General features: G+C 38.6%; 1 protein-coding gene across 2 annotated transcripts in view; it reads right to left on the bottom strand.

Moving 5' to 3' along the window:
* LOC126965508 (mitogen-activated protein kinase kinase kinase 15) overlaps positions 1-4,871 on the bottom strand; it is a 46,122-nt gene extending 41,251 nt beyond the window's left edge. For both annotated transcript variants that reach the window (XM_050809145.1, XM_050809146.1), the window contains exons 1-3: positions 4,684-4,871; positions 4,406-4,611; positions 3,733-3,927 (exon numbers count right to left, since the gene is read on the bottom strand). In XM_050809145.1, the coding sequence (XP_050665102.1) occupies positions 3,733-3,927; positions 4,406-4,611; positions 4,684-4,729 (447 nt within the window). In that variant the 5' untranslated portion in view covers positions 4,730-4,871. The remainder of the gene's footprint in view (positions 1-3,732; positions 3,928-4,405; positions 4,612-4,683) is intronic.
* Positions 4,872-13,413: the final 8,542 nt, after the last annotated feature.

Raw genomic sequence — 13,413 nt, 5'->3', positions numbered from 1 at the left:
TTAACACACAATACAGATGGAAATATATCCTCTAGCCTTTGTGTAGCTAATTGAGTAGTAAGCGGGCGAGCATGAACCAACACATTCTATCTAAATATCCTTGACATGTTAACAACAATAACCCAGGCAATCAATAAATCTAACAGAGGACTTGGCCGCGACGCTAATTCAATAATGGTACAGGCAAAGTACTTTTAGCGCGCGGTAAGATGAACATCTTCACTAATAACGTTGATTCACGCAGGTATACGCGAAACGAGTGTACGGATGTCCACTCGGATCTAAGAATAATTAATCTTCGATTGATCTATTTACACGCTTTTATTTTTGTTCGTAGCTTTGCAAACATCATATTTATAAGATAAGTACTTAAACTTCTGTGACTTTTTAAAAACTTTTTATTGAAACCTCAGATCATTTAAATATACATACACCTACACAACATAAAACAACTATATTAGAAAATAAATTTGACTTTCTTTTTGAAATTAATTTATGATTATTTAAAAGGCATATTAGAACAACATCATTTTATGATTTAATAACTGAAATGTGCTAGCCCTGAGTGCTCAGTGCTCGGTGATCAGTAGCTGAGTGCCAGCAATGGTGGTCTACACCCATTGCGCACCACCTCTTGTATCTCCTATTTAGAGTGAAGCGAAATTTTTACTTACTCTGATACAGGTGAAAAAGGATACCTCACATAATAAGGATTATTTGAAACTTTCCACAGTCTTATTTTAATAGTAGGTCATAGGTGGAAAAACAACCATGCAGGTCACATGTGATGGTGTAGCGAGAGCGGTTTTAGACTTTAAGGTGTTACAAGCTGTTTGATGGGAAACATCTAATGTGGTGGGTCAGAACACCTTGGTAACCAATGTGAATGTATGTGACAAAACACTATTTATTGTTCTATTTTCATAAAGTAATAACATTTACTTTATATTATATAATTATTTACTTGCTAGTCAGGGCAAGATTTGATCCGAATTAAGGTGGTTATAACCATTTCATCTATGGTCTTAGTGCACATGTTATTTCAACTGGGATCCAAGGATATGCAAGGAAGTCCAATAAACCACCTTAAGTTGTCGGGAATTCAGTGCTCTGTGAATGGCTAGAGCATTTGGTGCTACATAGAGACATCATGTGTGTCTTCTTCCACATTTAGGACGGGGAGTTTTCCAAAGAGCTATTTGACCTGATTCTTGCGGCCAAATTTCACATTCCACAACATATCACAAATTCATCTTCACTATCTGGATGTCTAGCGTTCCCCCACAGTGCAGTTTAAAGGAACTTTCTTCCATGTTTATATAAGCTGTGCAATGAGCTTTTTAGTGTGGTGTTACCAGGACATTATATCAGGGGCACCTTGTAGGGTTTGATGTAAATGGCAAACGACCTTCGGGTAAACCTGTGGGAATAGGTGTTCCACAGGGTTCTATTCTCGGTCCTTTCTTGTTTCTTATATATATTAACGATCTACCGTTTGTAGTAGATGATAGCCATGAGATTGTATTGTTTGCTGATGATTTAAATAGATAGAGATATTTTTAAAGTGAAGCGACGTGCAGATATTGATGACGAGGTAAACAATGCATTCTCAAAGATAGTGCGTTGGTTTGAGACGAATAATCTGCACTTAAACAGTAAAAAAACAAAGTGTTTACGGTTCATTACACCAAACACAGCGGAGGTACAAACCAACATACTTATAAATGACCAGGGATTGGAACTTGTGGACACTACGGTCTTCTTGGGTATCACGTTAGATAAAAAGCTTCAGTGGGTCCACATATTGCCCATCTGGCAGATAGACTCAGCTCTGCGGCATATGCAGTTAGAAAGTTTAGAGAGTAGACGAATGTTGCGACCGCTAGATTAGTGTACTTCAGTTATTTTCACAGCATCATGACATACGGTATTTTACTATGGGGTCATGCTGCTGACATTGATATAGTGTTTGCTCTGCAAAAGAGAGCTGTTCGTGCTATATATCAGCTTGGTTATAGACAGTCTCTCAAAGAAAAATTTAAAGAAATAAATATTATGACTGTTCATTGTCAGTACATTTATGAAAATTTAATATATGTTCACAAAAATCGTCACCTTTTTGCTCTTAATAGTGATTTTCATTATTATAACACTAGAATAAGGGATCGCTTGTAACTAATTCTAGTAGGCTTCATAAGATACATAATAGCTTTAAGGGTAAATGTATACACTTCTATAATATAGTCCCAGCCACTGTTCAGGCATTATCTATAAATAAATTTAAATGTTTTATAAAAAAAAATGGTTCTGTCGTAAATCTTATTACTCCACTGCTGAATATCTAAATGATCGGACAGCCTGGGACTAGATCGTGATTATTTTATAGCGATATTATTATAATGACTGTACAATATTGTATATTTTTATTAAAAAGAGCGCAAAAAAAGAATGCTGGGAGAGTTCCTTGCGCCTCTTCTTCTCTCTCAGAGCGCCATTTGTTTCCGAAGCGGTAGTAGTATCTAGTAGTTATTAGAAATGACATCAAAAATAATTCTGAAGGAATCAATTTTGAGAAAATAAATGCCTTTTATATGCCTTTATGTATATGTCAAACATTAGACCCGATCATGACCTCTGCATCACAAGTGTTATAGAAGAAATCTCAGAAAGGACAAAAGCAAATTATTAATCATCCAAATATACTGGCAGTCAATATGATGAACACCCAAACAGTTGATCGTAGACTAAAAGGATTTCTCAAGACCTTCTCTGAGAGGCACAAGAATAAACGGAGCAGTCACTGGACAACTTTCATGCAAGCCCTTTATTTAAATAAAATCTTACATATATTGCTGAATATCTGCAAGATTGATAGATTGCAATAATATTGCCTCGATACATACAGTGTGATGCTGGCTATATTGAAGCTATTGAAGTTATAGAATATTTTGAGTAGTTTTTAATTCAAATTCAAATATTTTTGTTTAAAATAGGATGTGAAATCACTTATTGAAAGTCAAAAAAACTACCACCCATTCCAAAATGAATGCCTCAGGCCTGAGAAGAATGGGCGCAACAAACTCAGAGGGCTATTTTTTTTTTCATCAAAAATATGTTTTACAATTAAAGTAACATTAACAATTAAAATTATTATTTAATAGCCTGATCGCTCCATTCCCAATCTGTGGTATCATTAAGAAAGTCATTTATCTTTATCCTTTACCACACAAACGTTTTTAACAATTCTTTTGAATTACGTAGTACTTTTGTTTTGAACATTTTCTGGGATCTTGTTGTAAAAGCATATACATCGCCCCACAAAAGACATTCTAACTCAACTTAGCCGAGTAATAGGCATCATCAGTTTATGTCTGTTCCTGGTGTTAACATTATGGTTATGACAGTTTCTGGCAAATTCACTTATGTGCCTATGAACATACATTACATTATCAAGAATATATTGAGAAGCAACAGTCAAGATGTTAATTTCTTTGAATTTTGCTCTCAATGATTCTCTAGGACCTAGGCTATAAATAGTGTGAATAGCCCTCTTCTGCAGCACAAATATTGTATTAATATCGGCAGCGTTGCCCCATAGCAATATACCATAGGAAATAATACTATGGAAATAACTAAAGTATACTAGTCGCGCCGTATCTATGTCAGTTAATTGTCTAATCTTTTTAACCGCGTATGCTGCAGAACTATATTTATAATTATATTAATACCTACCTTAATTCTTAGTGTTGCATCAGGATCAATGTCATTAAAGAGCAATACATTCTCCTTCATGTCAAAACTCTCTCTAACTCCGAGATGGTATAACAAGGAGCTTTGCTGTAACTGGATGCTGAGGTCCACAAGCACCACATCTGCATTATAAAATGTATCCAATACACTTGTTTCACCAAAATCCAGCTTTTCAAACTACAACAATAAAAGATATAGGTGTCAAGAACAAAAATATATTTATAAGTTTTTTTTTAAAACATTGAAGCAGATTTTCTGGCTGAAGGAAGGTTAGGCCAAGAACTTTTAATATAACACTAAACTTTATAGTTGATGATGGTCCATGTATTTTGTACCAGATGAAATACATTATGAAGGTAAAATAAGTTATAGTGACTCAAAACGCAAACTTCCAGTTATAGGAATATCTTATTTTTGGTCTAAAGGACTTCTTGATTTGATTGCCAGAATCTATAGAATCTTCAATTTGAGTAGTCCTGAAGGATCATAGAAGGATATTCTTAACAATACAGTAGAATTAGCCTTTTTATATTATGTATAAAGCATAAATTGCTATATAAGTAATATAATATATATAAATACTTCAGAATATATTATTTTAGTTTGGTGTTCTTATTTATGTACTATATTATGTACCTATATATAATATACCTACATGTATATGATGTAAATTAGCATTGACAAGTTCGGAAGCCAATCGTACTTCTTCCAATGCTCTTTTTCTATGAGCTAGATTTAATGTTTGGGTCACGTCCAAAACACATGCTATATCCATCCGGGGCCTCTGATTGGAAGTCCCGGCTTGTACTGTAGCATTGGACCCATCACTACATACACTTTCACAGATACTTCTAACTTCACCTAAAAAAAATATATTACTTTAGACTCGAAAAATAGACAAGCAACAATATTACGAAAATTACAAATTCCTACCAGACTCCTCCGCAGTAGAACTATTCGGATTACCGAATGTTATCATTTTCTTGAATAGTTTCGAATCATTTGGATCTACTTGAAACTCACTTTGTTGAACACAAAATAATTGAAATAACAATAAATATGATAGAGAAATATAACTAATAAACGAACTACCAAGCACGAAGTATGAACAGCTTACAGCTTGAAACTTGTTATTTAAATTCCTAATTCAAGGAAGTGATGTCCGTTTGACATCTGCCAATATTTGACATTTTTGTTTCTTCGTCCATTGCTAAGAAAGGCAAAAGGTTAAACCCCATACAGACACATATTCAGTGGCAGTACTACCCTCAATGATTAATTAAAGCATGGTTATGGTGTAAAGATAAAATCGTTGATTTACTACAAAAACTCATCTGATTGCAAAAAAATCATTAAGTACAGTTTATAACTGCGTGACCATCGTCTTGACGAGCTCTATAAAATGCATGAAATCACGTATTTCTACTCGTAGCTGTTCTTATTTGGAAATTATTACCTACGCATAAAGTTGATAATTACAATTTTGGTTCTATTAAAATCAATTAATCACATTGTAAACTTTTAAAAGAGTAGTCAAATAATGTACAATAACTTTTTTACAAAACTCGTGATATTTCGTGATTTTTTTAAATATGATATACGAAAATCACTTTAGAATGAAACTTGGTTAAAATTCATTACCTTTGCTTAATTACTTATTAAAAACAATAATGTTATATTAAGACATATTACTTATAAAGACTAAATCAGTGAGTACTTTATAATTTAAATTATTATCCCTCTATTATTATTTAGCGAATTTTGTTATCTTGAAACCAAAATATGAAAAATATTGGTGTAATAGCTCAGGAATGAAACGGGGGGTGGGATAAGTGCAACGGGGATAAAGCGCGGGGGGGCTGCCTCAACCGGCTGACTCACTCTGTAGTCGGTCAATTAATTTAAAGAAACTAAATGAATTAATCAGTCAATTAAGTTTTGGCAGAAAGCTGTAGCTGATATGGACCAATTTGGCGGAATTTTGCATAATCATTTGCACATTCAAAAAGTGTGCGCGCGCTACATGCCAAAAATGCTTATGCCACTGTACAAACAGCGTCGAGCACAACTTCGCAGGAATTTCTAGATATTTTTACTCGTATTGTCACAGTTAATGAATGTTCCGACAATATGATCCGGACTCAAAACAGGCATCATTCCAGTGGATAGAAAAGGGGTAAAAACCGCCACGAATGTTCAATGTCAAAAAATCGGTATCCAAGCTCATGGCTACTGTTTTTTGGTATTGTGAAGGGATTTTGCTTATCCATTACATTCCTAAAAAAACTACGATGAATGGGGATTTTTATGCCGCATTGCTGACAAAAGTGCGTGAAGCGGTGTCCTGTTTTTCATGCATCTGTTAATTCAGCGCGAGTTGAAATGAGTGTCCTAGATTAAACAGGACTTGAAGAAATTAACCACCCACCTAGCCCAAAGTATTTTTTTTTTATTTTATAATGGAAAGGAAAACTTCCGAAGGTGAAGATTTCCGAGTGACAAAGAGATGAAGGTGGCAGTTGACGAGCATTTTCAAGGTAAAGACGGCGAATATTTTTTCACTGGGCTAACAGCACTTAATGGAAAATGTAAGAAATATTTTTAAGGGACTCCATAGAAAAATTATTATATATTTTTAAACATTTTTAACACCATTTTTAATACCGTTGGCTTAAAATATTTCAGCCGCCCCTAGTTATGTTGTAAGATAGCTAAACCAAACAGAAAAGTAGAGAAATAGATGGAACTATAGATGGTGGCAATCGAAAGGAAGGGAGAAAGTATGACAGTTCGCCTGGATATAGCGAAGGCCCTTGATCGTGTACGGCACATGGTGCATCTCTCAAATTTTCGATCATTTGGGCTTATCTAGAATTTATGCAAGTGGACCTCCAGCTAACTCCCGCAGCATACGGGTTCTTTGTCGATAGTTATTGCTCAAACCCGAAGACTGTAAACGCTGGAGTGCCCTAAGGCTGTGTGCTATCTCCTATACAGTTTCTTCTGACACTGTGACAGAAGAATCAAGTTTGCGCATTTTCAACTAAAAAAAAACCATTTGTCGTATCACCCCTCTTTGACAACACCTCCCTTAAAGCCTCGCTTTAAGGGCGGCGTCGCTATCGCAATACTGGGTTTTGAAATCTCGAACGATTGCCAATTACACGGTCACCTGGGCGTCATCAACCTGGGCGCCGCTGGGAAAAGTGGGTAGCCCTACGGAACTGTGACGGAGGTAAAGGGAGTTGGCCTCCGGGACTCTCATTGACCAAACTAAGTTTCTACGCAACAGGTGATCCAGCCGTTCACAGAGACCTGGGACCCTGACAATTCCAGCTGCTCTGCGTTGCATGCGGTCAAATGGATCGAGCTGATACTGAGGTGCTCCAGACCAGAGATGACAGCAATAATCCATGTGTGGCCGGACCTGCGCTTTGTAAAGTGCTAGAATGTGGGTCGGCTTGAAGTATTGCCGTGCTCTATTAATGACGCCCAGCTTCTTCGACGCCAATTTGGCTTTTCCCTCCAGATGGCCACGGAATTGGCAATCGCTCGAGATTTCGAGACCCAGTATTCTGATACTAGGCGAGGCTTTAAGGGAAGTGTTGTCGAAGAGCGGTGATACGACAAACGGGGGTTTTTTTTTAGTGGTAAATGCGTAAACTTGAGTCTTCTGGGGATTAAATTGGACAAGGTTCAATTTACCCCATTCCGCGACCTTCTCAAGAGAGGACTCGATAGAAGACACAAGTTTCTCCCGGCACTGGTCGACGTTTTCCCGAGAGAGACCTGCATGGCCCGTGTATACGGCATCACCAGTGCTGTCGTCTGCATAGCAATGTATGTTGGAGGTGTCCAACATATCATTGATATGCAAAAGAAACAGCGTGGGAGATAGCACACAGCCTTGGAGCACTCCAGCGTTCACGGGCTTGGGATTCGAACAAAAACCGCCAACAAGGATCTGTATGCTGCGCCCAGTGAGGATGATGGAAGTTTTGAGAGGAGCGCCTTGTGCCATACACGATCAAATGCCTTCGCTATACCCAGGCTAACTACCAGGCCTTCGCCCTTGCTTTCAATAGCCGCCGTCCACCTATGTGTTAGGTATACCAGAAGATCGCCTGCCGACCTGCCGGTCGTTAATCAACAAGTGATCCTCAAGGTATACCAAGAGCTGGCGGTAATTATGCTCTCCATGCGAGGTAATAGCAATAGGCCTGTATTTTACCGGATCCAAAATGTCTCCTTTTTTTGGATCGGATGGACAAGGGCTGACTTCGATGAGTCAGGGACTACGCCTTTTGAATAAGAGTGTCGGAATAAACGCGTTAGCACCGGCGTCAACTCAGGGGCACACGTTCTAAGCACGATTGGAGAAATGCCATTCGGCCTGCTCGACTTCCTGACGTCCAACGAAAACAGAGCTCGCCGAACAGTTTTTTGACTGAACTGAAAACCACGGGATGGTCGGCGGTGTTTTTCTGTTGTCGTCAAGAGCCGAGTTGGAGGCAAAAAGAGTGCACAAGAGATCGGCTTTCTCTTTTGCCGTATAGGCCAGGGTGTCATTCCTCATGTGTAACGGCGGCATGGACGGCTGGTTGAAGTTACCAAGAGCAGCTTTCGACAACGACCAGAACTTGCGTGTTCCGGTCGGGTAACTGGAAAGCTACTCGCCGATTTTGACGACGTGCTTCGATTTCGCACGGGCGACTTGCCGCTTAAAAAATCTGGAGGGACGGTTATACTTCCTCTTCAGAACAGCGCCACAACCCAAGTTCGATACGCATGTTTATTGCCCGCAGTATGCCGTTTTGAGTTCGTTGAAGACAGATTATGTTGCTGTTGCTGGTGACACTCTAAAGTAGAATGCCAAAAGACCACATCGGTTTCAATATTGAATTATATAATAATAATAATTTGTTATCATCGGATAACACAAAGTTTCGTCCTATGAGCCATTTAAAATTCCGGTATTTAAAGGTAACCCTGCTTTTTTTTTATATGATTTTTCCAAGTAAGGCGCCTGTCAAGATTGATTCTTAGATATTTAATGCACTCTGTTTGTAGTAAGATAGAGTTGCCAAATCTAACGCACGGGCGGGGTTACCCTTTCCCAGAGCAATTTTAATATGTTGAGACTTGACAACACTTGCACACAGACAATAGCTAGAAAAATTAGACTCCTGGACCCTAAAAAGCTACCAGGATTTGACTTGATTACACCTAAATTCCTAAAACCGTGCCAAATAAATATGTTACATTTTTAGCATGCTTGTTCAATGATATCTTAAGAACAACTATATCATAACCCAAACCTTTGGAAGCTCTCAGGTGGTCATGATATCTTAACCGAGTAAACAGAAACAAGAGGTTACTTCCTATCGACCTATAAGTCCGTCTGCTGTGTTATCAAAGCTGTGTGAAAAAACCTTTATCAGGAGGCTAAAACCAATCGTGGATCAACATAATGTTGTGCCATATCACCAGTTTGGCTTTCGTAGTTCGCGTTCTACGATAGAACAAGTCCGCCCTGTCTACCATACCGCTCGACAAATAAATACTGGAGGGCTATTACCAAAATCGAAATCCGAAGCTTCGGTCTGACACGAAAGAACGACGAACTTCGAAATAAATCCCATTACCAAAGTACTTCCATTTCGTATTGGAACCATAGATATAACCATAAAAAGTGAAGTTGTAGTTACGATCATAATAATGTCAAACAACGAAAAAGTAAATGTCAAGTGAATTTGGGAATAATTAAAACGACACACAAAATGTCTAATCGCGAAATTTGTATCGATGTTCGGATCCGAAGCACTTTCGTAATAGGAAAATGTACGATCCGTCAACCGAAACTTCGTATTTCGATTTTCGTAATAGGGCTCCTGTTGTCTTGAACGTAATAAATACTGTTCTGCTGCATTTTCTTGCACTTGCTGACACCGACTCCAAAAATAACAATAATCGTAACTAGAATTAGATTTATTAATTAGATTGTATAAATATACACAATTATTTTAATACTTTTTAGTGCATAATATTATATCTATTGTTTTGGAAAAGTGTTTTTGAAGTCGGTTGTTTTTTTGAAATAAAAATATTTTTTGATTTTTAGTGAATTTGACGTACACTTACTAAGAATTTGTCTAAATATGTGTAGATATATACTAAATTTTTCAATGAAATCAACGTAAGCTCTTAATTGAAGAGTTCCGTTACTTTGGCATGGATTCCGTAATCAGAACCTAACCGAAGGTGAGAGCTTACCAAACTATCTTTGAAGTATGTCCTTTCCAATAAAAAAAGAATCATCGAAATCCGTTGGCGCGATATTGAGTTATTCGTAAATTTATCATCCACTTTGCTACACGTATGTATAGCAAATTTAAGAATTTTACGGTTTTCTCATGGATGCTATTGTCAGATCTGGACCAAACTACAATGTGACCACACGGGAAGCAACAAAAAAAAAGAATTATCAAAATCGGTTCACCCAGTCGAAAGTTTTGAGGTAACAAACATAAAAATAAAGATACCGACGAATTGAGAACCTCCTCCTTTTTTGAAGTCGGTTAAAAATACTCATATAAGCCCTGAAGGCTGGTAGTTCTTATTTTACTTCATGATCTGTCTCTGTTGTTTTCAATTCGCGTCATTTAAGTCATTTTTAAATAAATTCTCCAATGTGCGGTCAACCGTATAACAAAAAGTTCTTATATGTATATAAAAATCATAAAATCCTATTAGATAGCATGTATGACGAAATATAATTTAAATAATGATTTGTATACTGTCAGAGGCCGCTATATGTAGTTATAATGTTACCCAAAAGCGTAGAGGTAAATACAGTACCGGGCGGAATAGGCATGTCCGCGGCGCTCATGGGAGGGCTCGGCTTTGTTTTCAGGTTGTATGGGGGTAGGCCTGGGGCCGGCCGTCTTTATAATGATATGTGTGAAACAAGGCGCGTTTTTAACAGAATAATAAACAACAAGTAAAAATGGATATTATAGCTGACCTTAACTCACACAAGAAGTTCGGTCAGTTCTGGAAAAACATAAATAAAATGAATATTAAGCCGGGTCTCCACATTAGCGTAGCGGGAGTGCACGAGCCTACGGACATTGCCACTATGTTCTCCCACCAGTGCAGGGTGCACTCTCCTCTGGGACCAGCGCGGCAGGAGCCTGATGCTGAGGATGGTAGTGAGCGTAGTGTTCATTTTACTGCGGGGGAAGTGTGTGCGGTGATCAATGGCATGGTGAGGTGTAAATCCACGGGTCACGACAGCCTTAGCATCGAACACCTGTAGTACACGGGTGTACACCTACCCAGAGTGCTTTCTATGTTGTTTACCCTATGTTTAGGTCACTCCCATCTGCCTGAAAATCTGATGCGCACTATAGTTGTACCAATAATCAAAAATAGAACTGGTGATGCATCGGATGTAAACAACTATAGACCGATCTCTTTGACCACAGTGGTTGCTAAAGTGCTGGACAGTCTGCTCGGTATGCATCTGGATAAATACGTCTCGCTAAATGACGCGCAGTACGGTTTGAGGCCCGGGCTTTCCGACGAGAGTGCTATCCTGGCCCTCAAGCAGACTGTACGGTATTACACTAGTAGAAAGACCCCAGTATACGCATGCTACCTTGAATTATCGAAAGCTTTCGATCTTGTATCGTACGACATTCTGTGGGGTAAATTAAGGGACGAAACTTCTATACCTAGAAATATCGTGCTATTATTTATGCATTGGTATAATAAGCAAAAGAACTACGTAAGATGGGCAGGGACTGCCTCGGAGGAGTACGGGCTGGAATGCGGGGTGAGGCAGGGGGGGCTGACCTCTCCCAAGCTCTTAAACCTGTATGTCAAGCGACTGGTCGATGAGCTCAGCACCTCCGGCGTGTCATATTGATGGAGTGTGCGTGAACAATATCAGCTACGCAGACGATATGGTGCTGCTGAGCCCATCGATTGGTGCTTTACGAAGGCTACTGAAAATTTGTGAGTCCTATGCGGTGGCGCATGGGCTCAACTACAACGCGAAAAAGAGTGAAATAATCATTTTCTGGCCGGATAAAAAGCGATACACATTCGTTCCGACATTTAGCTTATGTGGTACAGCTCCAAATAAAGTTATGCAAGTGAAGTATTTGGGTCACTGGGTTACCGAGGACCTAAATGACAATATCCATATTGAAAGAGAGAGCAGAGCGCTGTCTGTCCGATGCAACATGTTGGCCCGCAGGTTTTCACGATGCACGGAGACTGTTAAAGTTGCGCTATTCAAAGCGTTCTGTCAGTATTTTTACACCTGCAGCCTATGGGTTAACTATACACTACGGACATACAGCGATCTGGGTGTTCATTACAATAACGTGTTCCGGTGCTGATGGGACTGCCGCCCCACTGCAACGCCTCCGCTATGTTCGCGGCAGCTCACACAGATGGCTTTGCTTGCCATCATGCGCAAGCGGTGCGCTTATACTTCTACCATGCGCCGCATGCACGACAGTCCCAACACCCTACTGCGCACGCTGGCGGACCGGTGGAACTCCCCGATGCAGGCTCGTTGGATACGGCTGCTCGCAGTCGTATAGTAATTTGACGTCATCATCGGGAAGTCCACCCGGAAAAGCCTGTTATTTTATTTTATTTATTTTTCTAAAAATCTGATTTAATACGTTATTACTAACACTATTTTGTAAGTTAACAAATTGTACTAACAAATATGGATATAATCTCATGTATGAATGAATCCGAAATAAATGATTATTATTATTATATGCGAATAAGAACTCCTTGTTACAGTACCTACTTAATCAAAAGTATTAAAATTTTTGAGAATGTTTTATTTTTTTAATCACTATAGAACCTCATTGTTTTTAATACAATAAAAATCAGGTCTATGACGTATACTGTGCCATAGACGAACGAAGTGTTCAAATCAAGTTTAAATTCTTTTTCCTTTGCACCAGAACAATTCAGAAGACACTCTGCAATAGTTCGCTAGAATTTTCAACGTAATCGTCATAGCCGTTAATTGTTAAACTTTGGACGCGGAGGGCATGCAATAGCCTATCAGCAATCGCTGTGCAGAATGAGAATAACCCAACATTGAGGTGTTTCTCTTGTGGGTTGCCTGATTGCTCCTTTAGTAACCACAACATCCACTTGGCAGTTACACTCGCGCCCCTGTTAAGATTTTTGGATATCACATGGGCTTTGGTAATGGCATTGTGAGTTATGTCATCAAAACAACTCACAATCTCTGTATTGTACAAAGGATTGTTTCCTTGTCGTCAACCGCATCTATAGGGAGGCTTGCTAAGTGATCTGCTTGCCAATTTACTTTCTCTGACATTAAAAAAATGATTATAGTAGTGTAACGAATTGGACGAATTTCGTATGGTATCCGAAAAGTAAATACAGCAAGGAGGTGAGTAGCTTACTTGAATTTTTACGAAGATCTGTATGAATATCGACATTGCAATATAAATTCACATACACTTTATGCTATCGCATACTAACGTCGGGCGATATTTAAGACTTTTACTTGCTCTAGGAAGTAAGTTAGTACCTACTCGCAATAGACTAACTACTTATGTTATTGTTAAATTTTAACTCACTTAAATTCGAGTAAAACAG

Source organism: Leptidea sinapis, chromosome 7 (genome assembly GCF_905404315.1).
Source record: "Leptidea sinapis chromosome 7, ilLepSina1.1, whole genome shotgun sequence".
NCBI classification, from domain to species: Eukaryota; Metazoa; Arthropoda; class Insecta; order Lepidoptera; family Pieridae; genus Leptidea; species Leptidea sinapis.
The sequence above is the reverse complement of the archived record's forward strand: the minus strand, read 5'-3'. Positions and strand labels throughout refer to the sequence as shown.